This window comes from Telmatherina bonti, assembly GCF_933228915.1.
Source record: "Telmatherina bonti genome assembly, chromosome: 15".
Lineage (NCBI taxonomy): Eukaryota > Metazoa > Chordata > Actinopteri > Atheriniformes > Telmatherinidae > Telmatherina > Telmatherina bonti.
The window spans coordinates 21,804,360-21,830,460 of record NC_136613.1 but is presented as its reverse complement, the minus strand read 5'-3'; the positions used below and the strand labels follow the sequence as shown (position 1 = coordinate 21,830,460).

Genomic DNA, 26,101 nt, shown 5'->3' with positions numbered 1-26,101 from the left:
ATGCGCTGTGATGTGATTTGACCACACACACACACACACACACACACACACACACCTTTCAGGTATTGACTTATGATTCCCATCATGTCTCATCAGGGCAGATCTGAAGCTTACGAAATGGGATTAACATACCTGGGATATCTGTCCTTTAGCTGGGCTGATTTACCTACCTGATAAGCAGTACGGCAAAGCTGGTCATCAACTCCATAATTAAACCACTGGTTTTCCTATCTTGAAAAGTGCGGGCTCACATAAGAGATGGTGTTTGTTTTTGACCAATCTCAAACATGGAGAACGCCAACAGAGCAGCCTACTTTTCCGTGGAGAAGCAGACAATTATTCTTCATACATATGATTCAAACACATCATCCAGACGAAGAGCAACACTGTTGCCGCCGAAAAAGCCAGGAAGCAATGTTGACAGAAAATTGCAACTCTGTTAATAAATAAATCTGAGATTATTCCATATTAATTCATCAGACAGTATAAACTGACAGCACTCTGATCACTCAATTTCACTTTGGCCAGATGTTTTGTGCAGAGCACTTCCTCCATTGCACTTCCTTACTTTTAGATTTTCCATTGAGTTCTTTAGAGGCTCACCACCCCGCTGTGGGTGCCATCTATAAAGACCATGGCTCTGCAGTTATGCCACGTGTGACCATTATTATTATGTACCTCATTATTTCAGATGTACTCCTAGAAGAGCTAAATGGATTCAGGGACAAGTCAAGAACAGGTGCAAAAAAATACAAGATACTTCAAAGCATTGAGTGACGAGGCTTTATTTTCTCATGCTGCCTCTGTTATATGGATGAAGTCAAAGAGCTCTTAACAAGGACAGAACCTGCTCTGAAGTGGTTAGTTGTTCACCTTAAGTTGCCATGGTGATTTACCCTGATATAAGAAATTAACTAGTGCCATGGTTACTCTGGAATTACCCCAATAAGCGAATATACAGTTTTTGTAAGACAGGCCTTTAATTTGATGTGTGTGTAGCTGTACGCTGGCACACATGTGACAGTGAACCATGGGTTTGGTTGGTTTAAAAAAAAAAAAAAAAAAAAAAGCTGGAGATGCCAAATCAACTTTTGTTGACTTGACTTGAAGGTAAAAAGCTACAGAAACTTTGAGGTTTTACAGGCTTTATATGATTAAATTGAGATTTGTTTTTGCAGATTATGCCTTGGAGATTAAAAATATGGCGTCAAGCTTAATTTGATGCCTAATTCACAAATGCAGCTTTATACCGAGATGCTGCTCAGCAGCAGTAAGAACAAGTCCCCGCTTGCAAGTAACTTCTCGCTCTTGTTATTGGTTAGCCTTATTGCACACAATATTTTATTTACACTGCAGCAGAACAATTTAAAGACTGCTTTAGAATTCAAGTAAAACAAAATCTGTTTCCTTGCACATGCTCTGCATTTCCAAATTCTGGCAAATTAATACATCAAAATGCAACTTGAGCTTCTTCCAAGCTGCTCTGCATGCATTTTTAACCCTGTTGGATAACGTGTGAGTCTGCAGCTCCTTCTAAATAACAGCCCCTGTTGAAGTCTGAGGAATCCCTGGAGCAAAAGCCTGATCTTTCAAATAGAGTTAAGCTAATAGTAATGTAATTCCTCCGCTGTAATCGGAGTGGCTCAATTGTCATGCAAGGTTGACCATGAAGTTAGGTGGAAGTTTAACCCAGATATCCTTTGTTTAGTTAACTGGAGGGATACCAGATGCAACTGGAGTCTGATACTGGGATTGATAACATTTTCAGACTACTGTTAGTGTCTGGCCCTGTATGCATGAAACAGGCAGCTGTTTTTTTATGGCAGGGTGCAAAGCTCAGCTTTTGTCTTAGTTTGGCCATATTATCCACGGGCCAGGCTGTAGGTAAATGTGTCATGTTGTGATGTGCAGAGTAATGGAGGAAACTCCAAATCAGGCTGTTTCAGTAAGATCAGGTACAGTGTTGTCTGTAAAAGATAACATCTTCTGGTGTACAGTTCTTATTTTATGAGTGTACTTCTGGCTTTGAAGGTCAGAGGCCATATTAACCTCAGACACTGCAGATTTTTTGTAGCTAAATTTTTCCATTCACCACCCAGAATATAATGGCTTTGTAATGACTTGGAGATATTTTTTGCCAGTTTCTTCTGTTTTTCATCTTATCCATGGTGCAAATCTGCTCTGGGTGGCTTGCACATGATTGCAAGTTAACTCTCTGTTTATTTTGCATAGTGGCAAAACACTATTTATTTTGCTGGTCAAATATTAGTATCCCAGTAGATCAGGTTACTCTACACTAATTGCTCAGTCAGTTCTATGTGAACTATTTGAACATAAGCTAATTGAGCAGAGCTCAAGACGGTCGGTCTTTGTGTATTTGGCAATGTCTGAAAGTATGTTAAATGACTGCAAGCATTCTGTGTAAGTCACATGTGCAGCGTTATCGAGTCTGTATGTTTGACACTGAACCAGTGAAGGCAAATGACTTTGTCTAAAAGGAATGTAGCCCAGGCCTCATGTCTGCTTCCCAGCTTCAGCTAACCACAGAGCTGATGTCAAATCAAATTTCTACCCACATCCATGATATCGTCTACTTGAATCTCGGGGTCCTTGTGGTAGCAGCATATTATGACTGCTGTAGGTGAAACGGGGAGGTTACTCATTAAAATGCCATATGGGGGACAGCAGGCTTAACTGCCGTTGTTGTTGCTGCTCTTCCCAGTAGTCTGGCCAGATTACATCTAAGCTGCTTTGTTTAAAGGATGCTGAGGTGCCACGAGCTGCTGTTGTTTGTGTTATGGGGTGAAGCATCTGAAATTCAGATTAATCACAAGAGTAACCTTTCATGTTAGACTGATGTCTTAATTTGTCACTGTGACATGTCCAGACTGTGTGGGCAGCCTACCTGCATGCTCAGGCTTAAACACTTCTCAGCTGGATTCAGTTTTATGATTCTCTTGAATTAGAATTCAGTCTGGTTGATGTGACTTTAGCAATAGATCAGATAATATTAAGATAAGAATCTATCCGCATGTTAAACACCAGCATGAAGACACAACTCCCTCCCGACCGATGACACTGCTCCGTGGAACCCAGGAAGTGACTCAGCTAGCCCTCTTCTTCATTAAAAAGCAGGACAATGGGCATTGTCCAAGGCGCAGAGGATGAACACTGCCTGAATCCCGTGCATCAGACCCATGGAACAGGGCTGCTCTTTATTCTGTGGGGTGCCCAAGATGGAGCCTGGCACCAGACCCAGACCCGGCAAGCAGCAAAAGAACACCACACATGCCAGTGTGTATGTGTGTTTGTTTCTGCAATGTTGGATCCCCAGGATGCTCACCCACCAATTAGCCACAACTGAGCAGAACATGAGAGCAATGACATCCAGCAGTCAGTGCTCTGTTCTTTGCAGGCTGGTAGTGAAGATGTGAGATCAAACCTCAAAGCATACACTTCAGTCATGCTGGCTGGCTCATAACGTGTGTGCGTGCGTGTGTGTGTGTGTGTATCATTTAATTGTGTCCCGGCCCTGTAGAGCTAAAAGCAATGAGCCTTCGATCAGTATTGTTTCTCTGTGATCGGTTTTGACATGCGGATGTTTGAGGGGGGTTTGGTGTTCTGCTCTGCTGTGTTGGTGGCATACACTGCTTTTAGTACCCACCAAACATGACATAGCTTTTAGTGAGCTCTCACCTGGGTACAAGTTGTGTTCTGATTTTTAACAGACTCTCAAAACAACAACACTTTTAGCCGAGCTTGCCACTGAAAACAGAAATGTTCTCGCAGTGCTGACGTCGACTTGGAGTGATTTGTGTTTTGACTTGCTCAGAATTTTTTTACCATAGCTCTTCCTGCAGGTGTACCAGTGATGCAGCCTTGAAAAGGCCAATCTGGTCCTTTCATGTGGGTCACAGGCTATTGCTAGTGTTGTTCAGAAGAACTGGTCCAAGCCCACACAAAAGAATGACAGAATCCCAGCTCTGTGGAAAAGTACATTATGGTCAGGATCTGTCCAGGCTCCAAAGACGCAGCTGGGCTATGAAGCTGGACTGCTTCCTCAAAGTGCTGCACAAGAGAGGCCATCTCTGCCAGGAACTCTTAAGAAACATAGCATTTTTTTTCCAAGCTGTTTACTTTTTATCAGAAAACAAGCTCAGGAAAACCTTCAAGTGTCTGTGTCAATGTGACAAATGAGATAGTATGTTGTGGTGTCAGGGTCAGCTTTATCTTGTGTCATTGAGGTTGTTGTCATTCTTGTTTTAAGGGCCTTGAGCTTTATTATGCCGCATAATCATGTAAAGGGCTTATTTACCCCCTTCTACGTAGCTTAACCTAACACACTGCGTCTGAAATTCCCGTCTATAGAACTTTACGGTATCTGCACATTGCCTTTCACTCGTTATAAAGTCTCCAGGTGAAATTTTACCATACGGTCTAACACCTTATTCTCAGCTGTACCTTCCAGTTTTTATGACTTTTTAACCTCCTCTTCCTGAGTGTTTATATGTTTTGTGTGCTGCAGCAAAAGCTGACATGGTCTAAAAGGCTGGTTTTGTCAAGTAATGACTTGCCAGAGTTAACATCTGGAGTGCAGAATGGGAGGTCCTGTTGCATTTGAATGTACTTCAGTGCTCATTGCCAGGGTTTAATTCAGGACTCGTTAGACTTGGAGACAATGCAGCAGTCTGCTGTTTCAGGCTGTATTAGACAGATGATAAACCTCTTGGTCTGGACCCCTGACACAAAGTTAAAGCCGATGATTTATAAGCCGTGTCTCCGTGTTTAAACTTTTGCACTTTTTTTTTTTTTTTTATATTATAAAACCTTTATCCTCTTTCTTTAATTTAATTTCATTCTTTCTCTGGGCTCTTTAGCCAAAGTGCCATGCGGTTAAATCCCTTATTGTAGATTTTAATCCAATAATATTGACCATTACAACGCAGCAGATCACATCAACATCAGATGAGCTGGTTTGTCATTAGAAAAAATGATGGGATCATCAGCTATAGTAGAATGACATTGCGTTAGAGGGTACTAGAAGTCGGTCATGTGTGACAAATCCTTTATGGATGAATGTTTCGGTTGAGAGGGAAGTCAGTATGGTTGTGTTATGGTTGAGTTCAGTTTTACAGCTGTGCAGAATCCGTTCCTATCATGGCTGTTTGGAGCAGGGTCAGTAAAATCTTAAAGTTGCTGTGAAATTTTACACTGGTTTAATTTGATACCTCCAAACACCAGTAAAACTTCATGTAAACAAATATAAAGACAAAGCTAATCGTTTCATGGATTTGTGCAGATATTTGTGTCTGTTATGAATACTTGTGCATGACGCAATAGGTTGTATTTAAACCATTTCTCCTTTTTAACTTCAGTAAGTCTACATATGTCATTTCATACTGCAGTGGATAAAAGGCACCAGTCAGAAGTTTGAACACAGAATTAAAAAATAACCTTTCCAGACTGAGAGCATCTTAACATTTCATATGGAAAGTCTGTAAGTGTTTTTTTTCTCCACTTTTTGGAGCCATTGTTTTAGATAAACAACTTTTCTGATTCATATTCACTCATCCCATTGCAGAGCTGGAACAATGCACTGACTCCACCTCAGTCAAGACTCTTTCGCAACCTTACAACATCTGCTCTGGCCCTCTGTGTCCATGTATCGCTAGTTTTATTTGGACAGCGCCCTGCTGCTTCAAACCATGTCTGTAATATTGTTCCGGTATTTAGATGGCAGTTAGTGCTGATGCTGTTTTTATCAAGTCAAAGTAAAATAAACCTTTATTTACAATAAACGCTGCCCTCAGCACAGATGAAGTGGTGTGGATTTTTAAATTCAACCTCTCAAGTATTAAACAAAGCCAACTGTCAGTCAAAGTAGCTTGGGGCTGCACTCCAACTTCAACGTTGTACGCAGAGGAAGTAAAATGTGAGTCCTCCCACTTGCAGCTGCTTGTATTTAGAGTACTGCAGCTGATTTCACTGTTTTTATTAACCATATGGTGTTACATGTAAAAAAAAAAGTGGTGCAATACTAATGCAATACTAGTAAAGTGGTGCTAGTCCTTGACACTGGACAAAACTGTCGTACTGTGACATCTTTTATACTTGGTACTTGTGTATGACAGATTGTTCACTAAATAGAGCATTGAATATTATAGCTCATCATAGTTTACTGAATGGGTTCAAGTGTTTGTAGAAGTTGGACAAAATAGTGGCATAAACACTTGAACCCACTGTTTGCTCTCAAGGCATTCCAGCAAACTGCTTCAAAAACATGAAAACTACTGTCCAATCAGGGGGTCCTCCAGATTACAAAGATAATCTGTGGACAGACAGGGGACACCTGTGCCCCCAAAGAGCAGCGGGGGATTACAGAGCCACGCTGCGCTAATGAGCTGAGGACAACTCGCTTCGGATGCGCATGCCTCAGGGCTGGCCAGCTCCTTTCTCCCTTTAGAAGCCCCCTTTATCCCTGGCAGACTCCACTATGAATATGACAGATTGTTATTCTTGCAGGTCTGAGCTGCACAGATGCTCCACATAACAATATCAACAAAAAAAAAACATGACTGATGTGCAACATTTGCTTGAAGTCAGGTCATATATGTGATGTGCTGTTTCTCTTTAGCCTGCAGTTTAATCTAATGTGCACTGTTAACAGCTTTAAAAACCTAAAACAACAGTGGTTGATGAAGCAAGTGTTGAGAGAACAGTGCAGCATTCAGCTGTTTCTGCAGTTTTAAGCATTTTTTTTTAAAAATTTTGTTGTGATGAGCTCAGGATTACTGATGTAATCAGAGGTTTTCTTGTGGTGTGCTTATTTCAAAAGACAGTGTGAGTGTCAAGAAACAGAAGTAAATTAAATTTAGAACATTAGTTTTAGCTATAGGAGTTTGTTTGAAACTGAGATGACATAGCCATTTGTTGGATTTTGATTACAGTAGCTGAAAAAAAGTTGCTGCATTTGTTTGGTAGAGTTAGTTTTAATTGTGGTGCGCTGGCAGAGGGAAAAGACTGGGAGAGGCAGGAGGATGGCATGGGTGTGTCTTAAAAGCCAAAGGACAAAAACAGTTACTGCTCCGATCACCAGGAGCTGGGTGGCTGTGGGGGGGCTTGGTGCAGTTTGAAAATGTATTTTTGTCAGTTTGTTGAAAATAATCTGAGCAGCAAAGGAACAGTACAGAATGGGCTTAATGTTTTTTCCCTCCTCAGCTGTCAATGTTTCCTCCCTGATCTTGTTATATTTAGCTCTTCTGGTTGCTTTCATTCAATGAGGATTGCTTAGTATGTGAGACCACAGCATGTAGCAAAACCTCAAAAGCTAAGTGCTAATCCGAAAGACAAGTTGTGGGTTTTATGAATGGACAGTTATTGTTTGTAGTTATTTAGAGGATGCTGCAACATTCAGGTGCCTTTCCATGCTACCAGTACTTTGCCGTCGTAAATGCGCTCACATGCTTGTTTAGAGCTGCAACGGGGGAGAAAAAGGGTTGACCTGTATAATTTTGTTTTGCGTTGTTTTAACAAACTCCAGTATCATATCCCATGCACAGTTTGCAGACCTTGCCTTGTAAACATTTAATTTTAGTTCCACCCCCCCCACCCCCCCATTTAAGTGGGTTGCTTTTTAGTTTTACCAACAATGTTTTCATCTTTTCACAGTGCTAGCAGCTGAAGCAGGCCCTTTATGTGGGCTTTGCGTTGCCAGTTATGCTGTCAAGGCTGCACCCCCCTTGGCCTGGAAACCTCCTGGAGGTGGTGGGCGGTTGTTGGACCTTGAGGCTTTCTATTTTTACTCCCTTTATGACTCAAGCTGAATAATGACAGAAGATACATGGGCATTAATAAGTTCTGTCTAATATGTAGCCAGAGACCTAATATGTGTTAAATATTCTCTTAAACTGAAGTTGCTCAGAAAGCATACCCCTCTCTTTGCTTGGTATGGTGTGCTGCAGCTCTTGTGGTGTTGTGAGGCACATCCTGTCGCCTCTGGAGGGATGTCAATGAGCTCTACTGGATTTATGTTCAACTAAAGTCTCTGATTTACCTGCTGTTTTAATGCTTTTAAAGAAATTCACTCGGCAGAAATAAAGATGTTAGACACTTGGTTTGTGAGTAAAATGTGAATATGGCTTTATAAAGCGAGTCGGAAAAACACTGAAACCCCATATCTCACCGAAAGCGTCAGTTGCCCAACAGTGTAAATTCCACTTTGCCCTCGCACCTTTGTTGTATTTATTTTGTTGTTTCCCAAAGGGAGGCTTTCATGCTTTGTGACTCCAATGTCCATTTCTTACACAGCTGCCTTGTTGAGTGTAAATTTATTATATTACTTGCATTCTGTTGTATTTTACCCCACTGAGCTTAGAAAAGATTTGTTCTAATGGATTGATTGCGGTTGAATTTTTGGACACATGTTGATGGCATCAAATTTAAAATGAGCGTGCTTTAAAAACAAAAAAAGCTGAATTGGGTCAGGAATAAGTATGAAATGGGAAGCACATGCTGGACGTTTTGAGAGACAAAATCAGAGAGGTCAGACTAAGATGGTGCATATACAGAGGATGGATGTGGAATTTATCGGTAGAAAGATGCTGAGGTTGGAACTGGTAGGCTTGAGGTCAACACAAAAAGCGAAGAGCGAAGATCAAGAGATGTAGTAAAAGAAGTTAGTTGGTGTGAAAGAAGATGATGGGATTAGACGGAGGCAGATGATTTGCTATGCTGACCCCTGAAGAAAGCAGCTGAAAAGAAAGATGTGCTTTTGGAAAAACTAATATATCCTTCTCAGTTCTCAGTTTTTTGTACCATTTTCAGCTAATTTAGGTTTTTAATTACTTTAAGATCTTTATTTGCATTTGGTAATTTGTTTAAACTAGTTGGAAACTGGAAAAATGACATTCAGCATGTTATGCATGTGTCAGACTTCCTGTGGTTGAACCTTGTCATATTAGGCACAGATTGCTTATGATGATTATTTCAGTAATACTTTAATTACTGTAGGATTTACTAATGAGTCATATGTGTACTCACCAGTGAGGTCTGCCAGGTATTGGTGTAAATCTGGCAAACCCTCTTGCTAATAACCCAGATGCCCATATAGTGTGGTTTGAGATGTGGGGGTAACCTGGCACCAATCTAGCTGAGTGGCTGTCACAGCTCATTAGTATTGGGGATGAAATGAAGGCTAGTAGAAGTGGCTCTTTGCTTTAGTTGGAGCTTCACCAAGCAGGAAGCCACACAGCTCTGTGCACCCACAGTGATTCTTCAGAGCACCCAACCAGCCAGGCCCGTAGTTGTCTAACATCCAATCAAAACAAGGCAGAGGTCTGCATCATAACATAATAACATGGTAGTTTACACTAGTTTTGTTTGAAGTTAATAATGAAATGGCTAATGCTAATGCTCTCCCTTTATGTGACTGTCTGTTCACGTGTCAGATTGTATGTTAATGTGTTTAGGGAAGAAAAGTGGGTACAAAATCTAGTTATCTGATTAGCAGCCAGGTTTAGTCAATACAGCTCCTCTGACTGCCAGTTCTGTGCAGTGAGCTCAGCAGCTATTGGTCAGCCTGCAGCCTCTGCTGAATACTAATCAGATTTCCTGGGTGACTTTTTTTCCCCCCTGTTTGGGGGTGTGTGTGTGTGTGTGTGTGTCCGTCCGTCCGTCCGTCCGAGCCTTTGTTTCCACTAAATTGGTTTTGCTTGATTTTTTTTTTTTTTTTTTTTTGCATATATAAAATGAAAATAAATAACACTTGTATTTAAAACATATATTTTTATTTATATGAGGAAAAAAAAAATCAGTACAGCTCAGTTTGTGTTAACTTACAAAAACTTATCCATATTGACATAGACCGCACCAGAATGGTTCTAACTGAATATCCAGTTTGTACAAAATTCAAACTGGTTAAGTTATTCAGGATGAGCAACATTTGTACAGCCTTGTAATCTTTCTCAGTATGACTGCAATACAAAGGTAGACTCAAGCCCTCTCCCTGTACTTACCCAGCATCTACATATATTGATTTGCTTTTACAAATGCCTGCTTTGAAAATGAAAATAGTCGCCTGAATCAATAACCTTGCAACATTAAAATCTACATCACTCCAAAATAACATATTACTCTTCAGCATTTCAAGCAATGATAAAATGGGGCTCTGAAGTAAGTTCTGGATTGACCCTTCCCTGTGAGGAACTGACACCCTCTTTTTATTATTCACTCCTGGAAAATGGTCTGATCTCAGGATATTCCTCATCCATCTTCCTCTCACTCCCCCTCTGAACTCTTCTGGAAAATCTAGCAGAGACTGAGGGCCGAACGTGGTCTGATAGATGATCCAAACCAGTGAATGAGGAGGGGGGGAGACACCCAAACCAAACGATGTATAGTGGAGATATTTTCCAGGTCTCCTCCTTCCATCTTTTGGCAGTGAAAAACTTTCACAAAAAATCATTTATGTTTTGCATAGAAACTGCAGATGAGACACAGGATGATAAAGGAAAGAAAGTTAAGCAACGCTATAATCACAGCATTTATCAGCACATTGGTTCTATTAGATTTGTTTAAAAAATACTATTTGCTGAAAATCACTCACTGAATGTCAGCAGTTTTTATTGCATCAGGTGGATGGACAAATGAATTAATTTTCTTTTGTATGTTTTTTTTGCTCACACTCTGAATCATTGTCCGAAGATTAGTGGCTGTTTTGATTGTTCCTATATCTGTGTTATATTGTTACATTGTTATATATTGGTGATTGACTGATTCTCAGATTTAAAGGAATATTTGGGAAACAAGGATAGGCGTTTCTGCTGCACTCTCACAATCCACACTGAGTAAAGAGAAACTGCCTTTTCCCAGATAGTGTTTCCAGATATTGTTGGAATTTTCTCAGTAGTCTGTCTGCCATGCAGCATCTCTGCACTGAAGGGGTGAGAAAAATATCGGACAAGATGTTTTATCTCTCTGCCGTGAGAGAAGTTGAAACTTTCATGTCTTATTCTAGGACTGATTGAGACAATCTTATAAGGGAGAATAAGTTATGGTTGTTTTATTTGTCACCTTTAACAGCAGTTTCATGCCTTTCCAATTTCAAAGTAAATGCCAACTTGCAGCTCAGTGTGTCTGGTTTAACGTAATTTAGCACATACCAATGTGTTGTGTTGCTATAAATGTTCAGTTTTTGTATGAAAACAAAACAGTTTGTAGGGAAAGATGCTGTCATTATCAATGAGAAGTGAGTCCCTTTCTTTGAATGTCTTTTCAGGTAAAAAGGGGTTTTTGTCTTTTTCTTTTTTTTCGTTTAAATATCAAAGTTCATGTTTTTTTGCAAGCTCTTCCTTTGCTTTTCACTAAATTTTGTTAACTTTTTCAGCTATCCTTTGTTAGGGAGGACAGGGGCACACTCATGCAATCGCAAGGGCTTAAACTCTGTCATTGAGTCAACTTTATCAGACGGTTTAACACAATGTGCTCAACTAACAATTCTGTTTTCCCACATGATATGGCAATTATATGGGCATGGTCACTACAACCTATAATAAATAGATTGTAGTGATTGTTGTAAAGGTTTTAGTGTAGTTGTAGTGGTCAAACCAAATACAGTCTGTGATGAAAGCTGTTAGTGACTGTAATTCTAAAAAACAACAAGAAAAAAAAAAAGGTGCTAGATGCATTTTATATTGATTGGGAGTGATTTGTGAAGCTTGTGATTATCCAGCTGCTTTATAAGGTGGAGGGATAAGAAATGAGCTTGTTTGAGAAATCCTGTCCATACATGATTATTCCATTGAACCACCTGTTCGTTTCCAGTTTGACACCTTTTGTTGTATGGCGGCTCAACGAATTTCTCCTTGTTTTCTGCTTTTCTGTACTGTTAACGTTTAACTAAAAAGAGGCTTAAGGTGACTACTGGACTCAGTTGTGTGCATGTAACTCTATTATGGAGAGCAGAACAACTTAATTTGGTGAAATATAAGTTACAGTAAGTTATTTGAATATTTTGGTATTGGAAGTGCTTAGAATTTGACAGTAAGGGGAATTGGGAAATAAGAAAGTATTTGGTGGACTGAAGGTGAACAAAGATCTCTGGCTGAAATTGGAGATCATCCCTTCTCCTCAGCACATATTTTGGTGTCACCAAACCAGCAATGTAAACTGCTGCAGGTTTGTTACTCATAGTTTGAGTAGGTCAGAGAGCCATTACCTCATTTGTAATCTTCAAACGCGTGCACGGATGCTGCAGATACTCACTCAGGGCCTGATATCATGAGCAGAAATATTATGTTATTATACTGTTCTCTTCTCTGCTTGGGCTCTATAATGATACGTCCCAATCCACACCCATTTAACTCAGACCTTTCTTTCAGAACTCCATGAATCTTCCTCCTGACAAGGCGCGACTGTTGCGACAATATGACAATGAGAAGAAATGGGAACTAATCTGCGATCAGGTGAGTCTGACAGAGATGTTCCTGTGGTGTCTGAACTGTGTACTGCATGTCTAATATGGTTGATTATGATCCATCCCACTGTGTGTTGTGACCACAACTTCCATAAGCCTTTCCATAAACCACATAAGCCTTTCACCATCCTTAAACACAGCCCCGACTTCTCAACAAATGGGCTAAGTGGCACAGCATGGAGCACACATCAGTTAGCTAGTTAAAATCTAGAGCCTGTTATTGGTGTCAGTGCTGCATGCAGGAAATAACAGAGGGTGCATGTTGTGCAGCAAGCTGTGGTCTGGGAGTCCCGCTTAGTCGGCGACCCAGGTGCCCAAGTTTTACGGCCTCCTTGAGCAGTGGAGAAAAGCAGACTTTATCAGGACCATCACCAACTTAAACTGTATTGATAGCTACTGACCCTGAAGGGAGCGGTGCCAAAGCGAGACAGTCGGGCTGCTGACCAACAGTCAGAGGTCCTTTTGGTGTTCAGTCCAAAGTGTCAGACATGAAGTGGAAAATGGTTGGTTTCTTTTTCAGAGTCAGTGAAGCAGTTTACAATTAATTACTCAGTGATTTTTTTTTTTTTGCCTTTTGAATCCTTAAAAGTGATCTTATTAAGTGAGAGAGTGGGCTTTCTCCTCTCATGCATCTGTTTTGCTTTCTAACGAGTGTCACTGCACTCTGCTCAGACATTAAGTCAGAAATCAAAGTCTGTGAAGCTAGTTTTCCAAACTTATTTCCCCTGTTGTTTTACATTAAGTCTGTACCCAAGACAGTGCAGATAGTGCTGGGAGTGAAGCATTTTCTGTGACATACATACAGTGAATCTTTTAATGTAACCATGGAAACAGAAATGTAATGAGGCAGATATGTAGAGATGACGGGTACATCTGAAAAACAAATGCCACCAGCAGCTGAAATATTAGTAACCATTTCTGAAAGTATTACAATTTATGTTAAATATGAAGCATGCTTCTTTACATAATTACAAAGTTAAAATATCCAAATTCCAGAGAAATAAGTTAAATCTTGAGGCTTCAGGCAATTTCCATCAAAGATTTACCTCAGATATTATTTTCATATAGACAGTCGTCATATGTAACTGAAGCCTCTATAACTTTTGTTAACTATATTTTGCAGCTGTTCTGGATGCTTTCATTTAATTTAAATGAATTCTTAAGCTCTGCAGATGCAAAAAAAGAAGTGCAGCTAATGTTTCAGATTTATCAACACCTGCTGCCCAGACAAACTACAACTATGTTGCAGCTCTCTGGAAACCGTTTATACAGGCTGTGGAGAAAACAGATGTCTGTTCTCCATAGTGTCATCTGGGTAACTCTGCTTCCATCCTCTTGCATTCCTCACATTTCTTTGCATTCAATGGGATATATATAACACCTGTCAACTCCTTATTTTGTAGAATTCCACATTTATTTATTTATTCTAAAGCAGTGAAACTATTAGCTGTCTTGTCTGCCGGCTGCCATTAGCTTAGGGCAGTGGTTCTCCAATGGATAGATGGAGTGATCAGGTTGTTTTGTTTGTTGTGTTCACACAGTTCCTCTTGTCTTTCCTGTTCTTTTGTGAGAAACTGTGTAGAGCTGAGAAATCTGACGTTACTGATCTCATCTTACTATCAGTAAAGTATGCAAAAGCTTTTTTTGTTATAGTGATATCTTTAACCCGTTGCTACATAACATGATAATGCTTTGTAAACACCCCTGTTTGCTGATGGGAAGCCGTTGACGCATTATGTCCTTGTCACTGCTGTCAACTGCTGCTACTTGCTGGGAGACTATGGGCTTCACATTAAACGTCAGAAGCATGAGATGTTTCAAAGTGCTGTCTGTGAGATCCAGATGAAGTAAACGGAGATAAACTACAGGAGATTTAAAGCTAGCAAGCATGTCTTTCAGAGGCGCAGAAAGTCACGACATTATAGATTTTGAAAAAGTTCCAAGTTGTGCAAAAGCATATGAATACAAATGTATAACATCTGGCACGTTTGAGAGGTAAAAAACAAAAAAAAAGCAAGTTTGGCTGACTCCAGCATCATAGTAAGATGGATATGGTGATATATAGGTTTAGATTAGTAATGTTTGCACCCTTTGAATGCTTCCTTTTGCAGAAAATTCAACAAAACATCTTTAACTCTTATCTTTTTGTTAAGATTAAAATGAAATGTACTTGCAGTGATATTGTTGTTAGATTTACAATGATATTCTTGGCATTTATGAGAATAGATGTTTGTATAAATTCAAATTTGCCATTTTGAAACTGTTTGCACCATCATCAGTCATTGTGATCAGAACATCAGTCATAGTGATGCAAAGTGGTGGTAAATGTAAAAAAAACCAAAAACATTTGAAGTATGGTATTGTTCATTTATCCTGCAGGATGATTGCAATAAAATGTAAAATTATTACATTAAACTAACATAACTGAGCGGGTGAATCTATAAGAAATGCCTGACCCTTTAAACTTGATTCTTGTGTGTTACTCTTCAACATATTTACTGGCTTTTTGAAGATATGTTTTGTATGAGAAATAAATCAAACGCGATGAGGAGAAGGATTTCTTTAGATGTTTGTCTGAGGATGGTGCCTCCTTTGGGGTGTCCTAAAAATCAAAGTTAAAAATCAGAAGTGGAAGAGGTCCTAACTTTTATTTGAAGTTGGGTCAATAACATGTTCTTGATGACTTACAAATTAGGTGGAGAGATGTATAAAAATATACAGCTGATGGTTTGGCAATGTACAGTATTTGTCCTCAGAAACCCACTTTTGTTTGCATTACTGTTGCTTCCTTTTAATAGCTGTGTTTTTTAATGTTCCTGGACTGAATCTTGGTAAAAGGTGTGAGGGCAGCAGCTGACAGCACCCTGATGTAGGGACAGAGTTAACAGATGACTTTGCTCTCTGTCACATTTTTGCTATACTCAAGCAGGCACCAAGGGCACAACTGATATCAGCCACACAGCATCTTTTTCTTTTTTTTTTTCTTTTTTTTTTTTTTTATAAAAGGCTTGCTAATTGTTGTGAATGTTCTTTAGGTAACTGCAAACAAAAAAAAAAAAAAAAAACACAACGAAAAGCTTACTGATTAGTTTAGCAAGCGATAGAGAGAGAAAGAAAATACATTTACTAAAAGTAAGGCTAATATTTCAACACTAATGTTGACCAGAGTCAAAGTGAACTGTGTATTCATACTGTAAATTGTAGTCAATGTTAAACAAGTATTCAGAAGGCATAGGACAAGTAATTTAACCAAGCCTCACTCAACCCCTTTAAACAGCCGGTACACTTGTAGGATTTTGCATAATGACTCAGAATACAACACAAATGAAATAAGATTTACTTTCAGTTTACTCCTTTGTGTACAACTGCAGCCTGTCTTCCCTTTTCCCTTTTCATACTGGCTTGAGATGAAGGGGATAAAAGGTAAAGTTAGAATATTCTATGTTTGCAAAAAATTGCTTCTTTTTAAAGGGTAAAAAGGTTTTCCTTTAAGACCAGCTTTTTATTGTCTTATGTGCTGGTAAGTATTTATCATGCTGCTGTGTTGTGCTACTCAGTCTGATCCAAATACTCTTTCCCGCTAAACACACTGATCCAAATCCAGCACTAATCTCCCGTATTTATATTTAGATCACACTGGCATGACCTGAAACCTGTTGCTCGTTGAACTTAGGTCACATACATGCACATCAAGCCAAGACGAATCACAGCCCCCCTGCTGTGTCTTTGTAGTACATTGTTGCTTTAGTCATGTGACATTTTTTCTCCTCCCGCACAAATGCATTAGATGATGCTGCAAGATATGGTCTTATCTAGTTTAGAGTTTGCTGGTGATTTGACAGAGTAGGACATGTAAAGTTTTGCATTTACAGCAGTTATAACTTCTGGTATAATAACTAGAAAACAAACTGTAATAAATAATATTGTAATTTCCTTCTGGGATGAATTGTTTTTTTATTTCCCCAGAGAAGTTTCCTTATATTTCTTGTTTCCCTTTTTTTTTTTTCCCATTTCCTTTGTTTCAGCTCAAGTCACAACTTGCTTTTCTTTTTCTTTAACAGGAACGATTCCAAGTAAAAAACCCGCCTCACACGTACCTCCAAAAGCTGAGGGGTTATCTAGACCCAGCTGTCACAAGAAAGGTGAGTACCCTGTCTTTACAGGCTATTCTGTTCCAGTGGGCTGGCTCTTGTAGTTTGGAAGTTTCTTTTTTGTCTCGTCTGACCTTCTGTCTTTTATCCAGGATATTCCCACAGCTGAACGAAGATAGCATGCAGGAGTTCTGAAGGAGAAAGCTCAGGAACTTCAGTTACAAAACAAGCATTGTGTTTCCAAGCATAGTTAAGCTGAGCCACAGTTATAGCTCACTTAGGCTATTTAATTGGACTACTGTCTTCTATACAAGCACGAGAGGGAAAGCTATTTATTGACTAAAGGTCAAAAGCATTGGGCTTTTTACAGTTGACTGATTATGCCATCAAAATGACCGACAAACAAATCCAGCTGGCAGCAAAAGAGTACCGAACTAAGCAGTATATACACTTAACACTATGATTATTATTACAAATTGCATGTACGCTGTCCTGCGTACAGCTTCTATTCTTTGTCAGTCGTGTTAAAAACCACAACAGGGACTGTGGTGAATGTGCAGAGCACCAGACTCATTTTGTCCTGATTGTACACATACATGTAGGAATGACATAACTCCCAGCCACATCATAATTTTGGTTTCAGTTGAGGAATTTCTGGTCTTGGCTCGGAGAGAGCAATGGGATAAAAGTGCAAAAAGAGTTACTTGAAAGAAATATCTGTACAAAGGCTTATTTCTGTCTGACATTTACTTGCAGGATAGCAGGAGCTAACAGGAAAAGATCAGGAGGATCTTCGCTATATGATAAAAAATGGTCTTTCAGCAGCCAATTGTGTTTTTTTTTCTTGGCTCTTTGGAATGGAGCAACACAGAGTAGGAGGGGCTCCATGAAAACAAGTTTCAGCCAGTGTTTAGGCTTTTGCCAAAATGAAGTCCTTTTGGCTTGGATGTGCAAACTGTGGGGGGAAATGCTGGGAGACCGGCCTCTGTGATAAACAAATTAACCAACAGACTCTGCCAGAATTGCAACAAATCACTGAACGATTCAATTTGCACTGACTGGGCTAAAAAAAATTTAAACTGCAATAAGCCAGCTAGAGCAGCATGAAGAAATTGTTATGCAAAGTTATGCTGACTTTGGCTATAAGAACAGCAATGTTTGTCATGATGCAAAATGTACCATCCAGTAGTAGTTTGTCATGTGACTTGTGTTACCAGGTCTCGGAGCAACCTTGAGTGAGTAGAGTAGAAAAAACGTTGCTTATGTTTTAAAAGATTAAACTACATTTCTAGTGTCAGTAAGTAGAGGGGTTAAAGTGGGGGGGGAAAATATGTCAGATGCAGACCATTTTGGCATATGAACCAATAATTATTGTGCTAAATTAAGTTGTCAAAACCTCTGCAGCCAAATTTGTAACATAGCAGATGGTGTGATAACGTGCTGGTTGTCTTCATCTGGTCTGTCTATCTCTGATCGTCTGAGATAAGTGATGGAAACATGCTGACTGCAGCTTTGGAAGTTAGCTTAGCATAGAAATGGAAGCAGCGTTTAATAACAAGCCAGGCTCCCTTCGTAGATAATGAATAGTAAAAGAGCACACTTGCAATCAACAGGCTCATGTAAAAACTCACTAATTGATATTTTATATTTGTACTAAAGCTGAAACATAAAAAATGGCAAGAATTACAAGTATTTGACTTTTTCCTTTGAGTTTCCTCCAAGCTTCATTGCTGATCATGTTAAAGGCATTCTTGGTGTAAACATTCAACATGGCCTCTTGAACTTATTCAGATGTGTGCCCGGTAGAGCTAATCCTCCTTTTTCATCCCCCTTTCATTTTATTTTTCTATGTTTGATTAAAAAAAAATCTTTTTGTTCTCTATTAACCTTTGCTAGATAAGATTAATTAAAGCCTCCCTTAATTTATTTCCTATCGCAGCACTTGTGTTTTCTGTACAGTCAGCATGTGGCCTTCTTTTTAGGCTTGATTGAAAACTGGAAGGCACACAGGATTGGCATGAAAGACTAAAGTGAAGAGGGCAATGAAGAGGGAGGGAAGGAGAGGTTGTGAATAATGAGTGAGTAGAGGGAGGGGAGAAAGATGGACAGAGAGGGACAGAAAGACAAAAAAAAAGAAGCACAAGAGAGCATGGAGGAAAAGAAAGAGTTATGGGCTTCTTTCTACATTCCTGCTCCATCCCCCTTTTCTTCAAACTCAAACAATTGCCACTTTGTGCCACTGTGAGAGAGCTGGAGGTCATTGCCTCTGCTTTCCATAGGCAGGCTCCGGTGCATTCCTCGGAGCAGCTCCCAGCCAATAGGCAGCCAAGGAGGAAGAGCTTCAGTCCAACTAGTCCCCAAGAATGTTTTGGCCGTTGATTTGTTTCCAGGATGACCCCTCCTGAGCTCACATCTCCCTAAACCTTTTCTCCCCCTCCTCTACATTCTCAGTGCTGTCTCCTTGCTCACACTTTCCCTTTCACTTCTCCCTCCTTGTCTCCTCTTTTCCTCCCCTCTCCTCATGCTGTCTTCATTCTCTCTCCCCACCGTCGGCTTCTCTCTCTTCCTGCTTTCTCCGTGATGCAGCTGGTAGCACTTAAAGAGTGGAGTGTGGGGCTTTTTGGTGGGGGCTCTGACTGGGAGCCTGCGCAGTACCCCAAAATATGCTCTGCTTTCCACACAGGCACACAAAATGACTCCTCCCTAATAAAAACACTCTGTTTCTCATCTCCTCATGTTCCAAACACACACCGCCCAAGCCCAAAGACATACACCAGAGAGAACAAGCGATGGGAACGGTTAAGAATAGTTTGAGCTCTGTTTCCTCTCTGATACACACACAAACACACACCATGGAAAGTATTCTCTTCGAACACTAATTTTTTTTTTTTTTTTTGTTTTTTTTGTTTTTAACCTACGAGTTGCCGTAGTTTTTTTTATTTTTTATTTTTTTATTTTTATTTTTTTATTTTTATTTTTTTGCCCCCCCCCAACTGGAATCCTGAAACAATTCTCCTTTGATGTGCTTTATTTACTTTTCTAACTATCATCAGAAAAATGTTTGGAAGGATGTGAAGTAGTTCATTGTCTAATATACCATCAGATGACTAGCTTATACTAAGTAATTGTGTAAAATTTGATGTTTAAAAAAAATGCAAAACAGGGAAAGCAATTTTAATCTGAGAAGCTGAAGTTGAAGAATTCTCTGCAATTTTCTGAATATTTAAAGCAGCAAATCTGTCAAAGTGAGCAGAACGAACTCTTGGAGCCGTGTGTGCAGCTCCCTAATTAAAAATGAGTTTTCACCATTTTGTTGTATTCTGCCAATCAGACCTGAAAGTAAAGCAAGTAAATACCCCCGTCTACTGCTACTATATGACACCTGACTAAATGGCAATCTAACACTTTCCCATTTAACCCAATAGCCAGATGTTTCTGGGTGTTGTAGGGTTTTCTTGACCTCTATAAAAAAGACTTTACTGCAGTTTTTCCATCATATGGTGTGTAGTAGCAAGCAACTGATGCTGTGTTTCAGATGTATGTTCTAAGTAAGCAGAACTGACTTTAAAGAAGGCTGTAAAGACAGAAATGACCACTAACCAAACTGAGGATTGTCACAGTAGATGCATGCTGGACCTCATAAGTCGCAGCATTCTTAAAGGAAAAGCAAAGCAGGAACTACTTCTTTCTTCTAAGAGAGAGTGTTTCAAGAACAGCGAAATTTATTTTGCATTGCATGTAAAAGTACATCTGACATGTTATAATCTAAGTTTTCTTCTTTCTTTGTCTCTTCGCTGATACAACAGTTTCCCTTGCTCTGATCAGGGATTTCCTCCATCTGTCTCGCTGTGAGGATGTTGGATGACCACTGCTCATTCTCTTGACTTTTTTTTTCTCTGTGCAGTTGTCTAACGACATGACGGGCCTTTTGTTTTTGTACATAACTCCATGTCAGGATTAGAGAAAAGAGCCGGCTCACCTTTTCAATAGTGAGACAGTATTTTGCATACACAACATGCCGATCATACAGTTTATTTTGTAGGTGCTGCCACAGCAACACATGAGAATGTGTGTGTTTGAATAGCTGTCGACGGGGGTTGTCAGATGTCCAGTTAGGTTACTCAGTTTTTGCCATTTCTTCCAGGAGAAATTTGAATCGGTGCACAAAGTTTGGTCATTTAATGAGCAGCTTTAGAGTCAAGAATTAAAAACCACAAAAGTATAAACATGCTGTTTAAAAATAAAAAAAACCCCAAAAAAACCCAGCTATTTTCCTGGTTTCCAGTGAGTCAGCTAGTTTTCTGTTGGTTAATGGTTACTCTCCTGCAAAAAGGCCCGTCAAAAAAAAAAAATCCTCGGAGTACAACGTAATCCAATCTTTTTTCCTGTTGTTTTTGTAGTCGTACATCCTGAACAGCTTGTTTACTTTTACTCTTAAATGTCGCTGTGGTTGCCTCTGTTGGGTTGTCTGACATTTCTGTCAGAAAGCTTTCTCCAGCCAAAACATCTCTCATCTCAGTATTACCACATCATGATTTACAGGAGTATGATGAAACTGAGCCCTTCTCTTTTTTTTCTTTTCTTTTTTTTTTCCTCCTTTCGTCAGAAATTCAGACGGAGAGTACAGGAGTCCACCCAAGTCCTGAGAGAACTGGAGATTTCGTTACGGACCAATCATATAGGGTGAGTCACAGTAAGACTGTGTGAAGTTTGTGTAGTGTTGTGTGTCCTGGACCTTATTATGATATATTTAAGAGGAAAAATCTAGCATTCCAGACACTCATAGTTGCAAACGTTGACACTAAACGTCACCATCCCCCCATCCGAATATGTGCTCTGACCTAATATTACACCAAAAGCCATGTGGCAATGAGGAGAAGATGAATCGATGGATTGTTCTGAGCAGCTGACACATGAAAAACGTCTGGAAGGAAAACACATTTTTCTTGCTGCAGTTGGGCTGTACGACTTCACTGTTTCAGTTTGACATCCTCAGGAGATATAATATGGATTATTGCTAAGGAGATCCTGTTTTCACAACAGATGAAATACTGGTGTATTCATCTGCAATGCCAGGTATTCTTGGATAACAAGTCTTAACCTGTAGCAGCTGATGCTGAGGCAGTGTTTCACCATCAGCCTCAAGGAAAGATCCATATCTCTTTGAGAGTTTCAGAAAATCAAAGTGTTTTGCTTTGCTATAGTTCCTAGGAAGTGTGTCTCCATAGTGTGATGGGTTGCTCAATTACTTGGGAGAACTGTTGTATCCTGGGATTGGTAGTATTTAGGAAACTTTTTTTTTTTTTGTGTCAAATAAAAGAACAAGATAAATACTGGGCAAAGTAAATTGAGTGTGTAGTTCAGCAGTTTCTGTGGAAAAAAAAATATTGCCAGCTTAGCGTGAGAAAGAAATTAGTTATTCATTAATTTAGTTAAAAGGGAAACAAATTTCCCTCAACATGCGCAGGCTCTTGGCTGACTGTTAGTGCAGCGGTGCGTGATAATGCTTTGGGATAACCCGCACAGACTTCTACTTGTGTGTGTGAGTGTGAGAGAGAAGAAGAGTGACCATTGCAATGCTCAGACAACAGAAGGGTTGCACATTTTTTCCAGATTATTAGTAAAATTTGTTTCAGTGCCGCTGCAGGGATGTTTCTAGGGACTGTTTTCTCTGACCTGTCTCTGATCTGCAGAGTTTTCACATTAACTTTTAGTGTCAGCTGAGCCTGCTTAGAAACTCATCTACGGTGCTGCAAAAGACATCAGAAAACAACCGTGAGACTACGTGCTGGTCTCAAACTACAGGGAAAAAAAAAGCAAAGTTGCTTTACAATTTGAGCTATGTCTCTTTGTCAGTTTTTTCTTTCCTCCACCACAAAGACATAAATATAATTTGTTGTTGACAGTTACACAAATTATTTCCTATGTCTGACACACAGTCTCTCAAACTCCTACGTAGTGTGTGTACACCAAGCGGCAACCTCTAGCGGTTAATAGTGAAGCCTATGCAGAAGTGCATAAAACTGCAGTTCCCCCATCATTCACTAGGGGCTGGCTCCAAAACAGAACAAATCCCCATAGACTCCCATGTTAAAAAGGCCAACTTCATGGCAGAAATAAACATGTTTACAGCCTGGTTCAAAAATCCATTTTCGGTTTATAGGTCAGGTTTACCTTCATGACGACTGTGGGGGGAGTGAATTTTTTTCTAACTCACCCGTTTAAAAGTAATTTAATCTTGAAGTTCGGCATATTTAGGGGCGTGTCCTTTTGATTGACAGGTACAGATCTCCCGCTTCAAGTAAGAAGAACGTAGAACAATCACAGTTTTTAGCCGGTTAACAACGTGACTTAGCTTTAGCCCGCTTACCTCCGTTAGCTGGTTATCTCCTGTTATCTCCGAGTTAGCTCGGTTAGCTTTTAGCTACAGAAAGCTCGGAGTTCGCTCAATGTCAATCATCCCATTACGCTCACAGCCCCCCTCTCAGCTCCACCTCTTTGTCCATATATGTATTTTCCGGGCGAGACAACACGCATAACGCTACCAAGATGGCGATGGTAGGAACTGCCCACCGAGCTTTAATTCAGCTTTTCAGAAACCTACGGGTGACGTCACGGAGGCGCCGTCCATCTTTTTATATACAGTCTACGGTGTACACACTGATCAGATTCTGTGCTCCAAAGCTAAGACATACTCCACTTGGAGGTCATCTGGCTGACCAGCTCAAACATTGTTTACAAGGATAAACTCTTTTTAAAAGACTTCATGTCACTAAACTATATTATTTGAATAATTTAACCAATCTAGATTAGACAATGATGCATTACCATAGAGACAGAGGGAGATCAAGAGGGCCTGGTCTGTTGATGGCTAAGAGCACAATGTCGCCCACTCAGGCAGTGAATAATTACTCTTTCTTTTCAGAGGTGAAGCGAAGAATTTTCTCAATCATGAAGGCTGTGTATAATAAACAGATTGTCCCTGTGCGAACGACGCTGATGCTCTGATGCTAACTCTGGCTCCCCGCCTGCCAGCCTCCGTCTGACATGTTGCACCATGGTCACAGACATGTGGTGAATGGGTGGATTGTCAGTTGGTGTCCCATGGTAATGATTACCATGTGCTCCAATGAGACCACACCTCCAAGCTCTTTCAAAACACAACCAGCCCTGCCAGGCACCACTTTACTAGGTGCTCCTGTGAGTCTGATCGAGCCAATTTAGTTTCACCACACTAAAGTCTGTGAAGAAGAAGCTAGGAGGCAGCTTTAGTAGTCATCCTCATGATTGCAGTAGCACTCACTAACCACTATCCTTATGTCTTACAATATAGTTGCAGTCTTTATGCTCTAATCACAGATCCATCAGGCCTTTTGCAGAACTTGTGGCATAAATGGGGGCAGTTTAATAGAGATTAGTTGATTTGGTTCGTAGTAGTGATAACTCGTATCAATGGTTGCAGGAGCTTTCCAGTTAGAAGCTCTGCTTTTCTGTGCAAAGAGAAAAAAAACAGAACAAAAACATGCAAAGTATTAAATGGAAAACAACTTCACTGCACATATGGGGGGGGGGACAACCAAAACAAAACATCTTTATCATTCTTTGGAATTGTCCTTGACAAAGTTGAAAAGGATTTGTGTCTGTGGTGGGGAAGAAGATGGAAAAAAGAGTGGAAGACATAATAATGTGATGCTATGGAGCTTGTGTTGATGCCTCTGCCGTTTAAAAAAAAAAAAAAAATCATGTACATGTCATATGTTTGCGCTTCTGAGACAGCATCACTACGTTCTTGGCAATGAGGAAAAGTGATGTGAATTGTCTGAAAACATTTTTTAGGCCGGATATGACGAAAGTCCACAAAGACAAAAAGAAGGAAAGAAAATGAAATATTATGTGGTTAAACAAATCATTAAAATGTCTTTTGGTTCCATGAGTATTTTTTGGCTTTTTAGCTGTGATATCTAAAGTAGAAAATGGTTTTCTGATTTTTAAAAAAAAAAATCCCATTTCCTCATAAATAATAAAAATATTGAACTATTTTCATGGCATTGACAATGAGTCTCTTGATAAGTGTGTTGTCTTCCTTGCTCAGGTGGGTGAGGGAATTCTTAAATGAAGAGAACAAAGGCCTGGACGTGCTGGTGGAGTACCTTTCTTTTGCACAGTATGCTGTCACGTAAGTCTCTACATGCTCTTAACTCTGAGTCACTATGTTATAAATACAGAACTGATATCCAACACAACAGCACTATTCTGTACAGCTGATGATGCATCTCTACACAGCGCCAGCACCGCCATCACTACTGCCTGGTTGTCAGAAACACTGAGTGTGTTAGGGCCCGCTGCTGACACATTCACACTGTCTAGTATACCAACCATATGCTTCTATTCATGAAGTGACTGTGTGATTATTAGTCACTAACACAGTCCTTGTTCAGAACCAGACAAGCTCATGGTTGCATTTTTAATTCAGCCCTCTACTTTACCATATGTTTTTATGGTCTGTCTGCATTATGAATGGTTAGCTGTAAAATTGTGTTTATCCAGTCCTGTAGCAGCACATAAAAATGGAAAGGACCTGGGTAAAAGCTGAAATGGATACTTGCAGGTATGCCTTAGTATTGCCAAGTACAACAAAACAAAAGCTTCCTTTCTCACTCATCCTGTCAGAATTGCAAGCTGTGTAAAAAGAAGTGAATGGAACCATTGTGCCATCAGGACTATTGTACTAGAGCTTCAGGTTTAACATGTGCATCTGCAACTTATATCAGCTACTATATTTACTGACTGTAAGCATGTCAATCAAACAAAGTCATGACTTAAACATACAAAAATTTGAAGTTGACTTACTGTATACAGGAGTATTTTATATGAATAACAAAGTATTTTCCAGTATTTTACAGGAATACAGGAGACAATATTGCTTAGCAGCAATATTTTCTCCTGCATTCACACACCCTGAATTTTCACCAAAGGATTTTTTTTGCATGTACTATTAGATAGGATTGGCTTTAAAAGGAACACTTAAGTGAATTTCTTCTCCAAATAGTTATTTGGCAAACATATACTACAAGTTGAAAAGCCAAACTTTTCCAAGATTAAAACAGACCATTGTAACCATTGTAGTGTTTTAAAGACTCCATAAAATGAGCGCACTGCTACTTTTATTTAGTACTGTAATTTGTTTAAATTAATACACGTGTCAGGAAATGGGGCTTGGATGTTTGGCCTAAATCTATCCTTTCCATCTGGTAGAGTGGTTCAGTTTTTCTTCTCTGAAGTCAATCTTTTTCCCCCTTTTCTATTCAATTCAATTCAACTTTATTTGTATAGCGCCACTTCACAACAATGTTGTCACAGAGCACTTTGCATACACAAATCAACATACATATCATTTCGAGCCAATTCATACATATCCTATAATAGAAACCAACTGATTGCATTGAGTCATGACTTCGATCCAATCCACCATCCTGGGCATGCACACGGCGACAGTGGGAAGGAAAAAACTCCCCTTTAACAGGAAGAAAACCTCCAG

The 26,101-nt window shown here is 39.7% G+C and overlaps 1 protein-coding gene across 2 annotated transcripts in view; it reads left to right on the top strand.

Annotated features, from left to right (window-relative positions):
* fmnl2a (formin-like 2a) overlaps positions 1–26,101 on the top strand; it is a 48,902-nt gene that overhangs the window by 2,680 nt on the left and 20,121 nt on the right. For both annotated transcript variants that reach the window (XM_079253745.1, XM_079253744.1), the window contains exons 2-5: positions 12,378–12,461; positions 16,534–16,614; positions 21,170–21,246; positions 24,656–24,739. In XM_079253745.1, the coding sequence (XP_079109871.1) occupies positions 12,378–12,461; positions 16,534–16,614; positions 21,170–21,246; positions 24,656–24,739 (326 nt within the window). The remainder of the gene's footprint in view (positions 1–12,377; positions 12,462–16,533; positions 16,615–21,169; positions 21,247–24,655; positions 24,740–26,101) is intronic.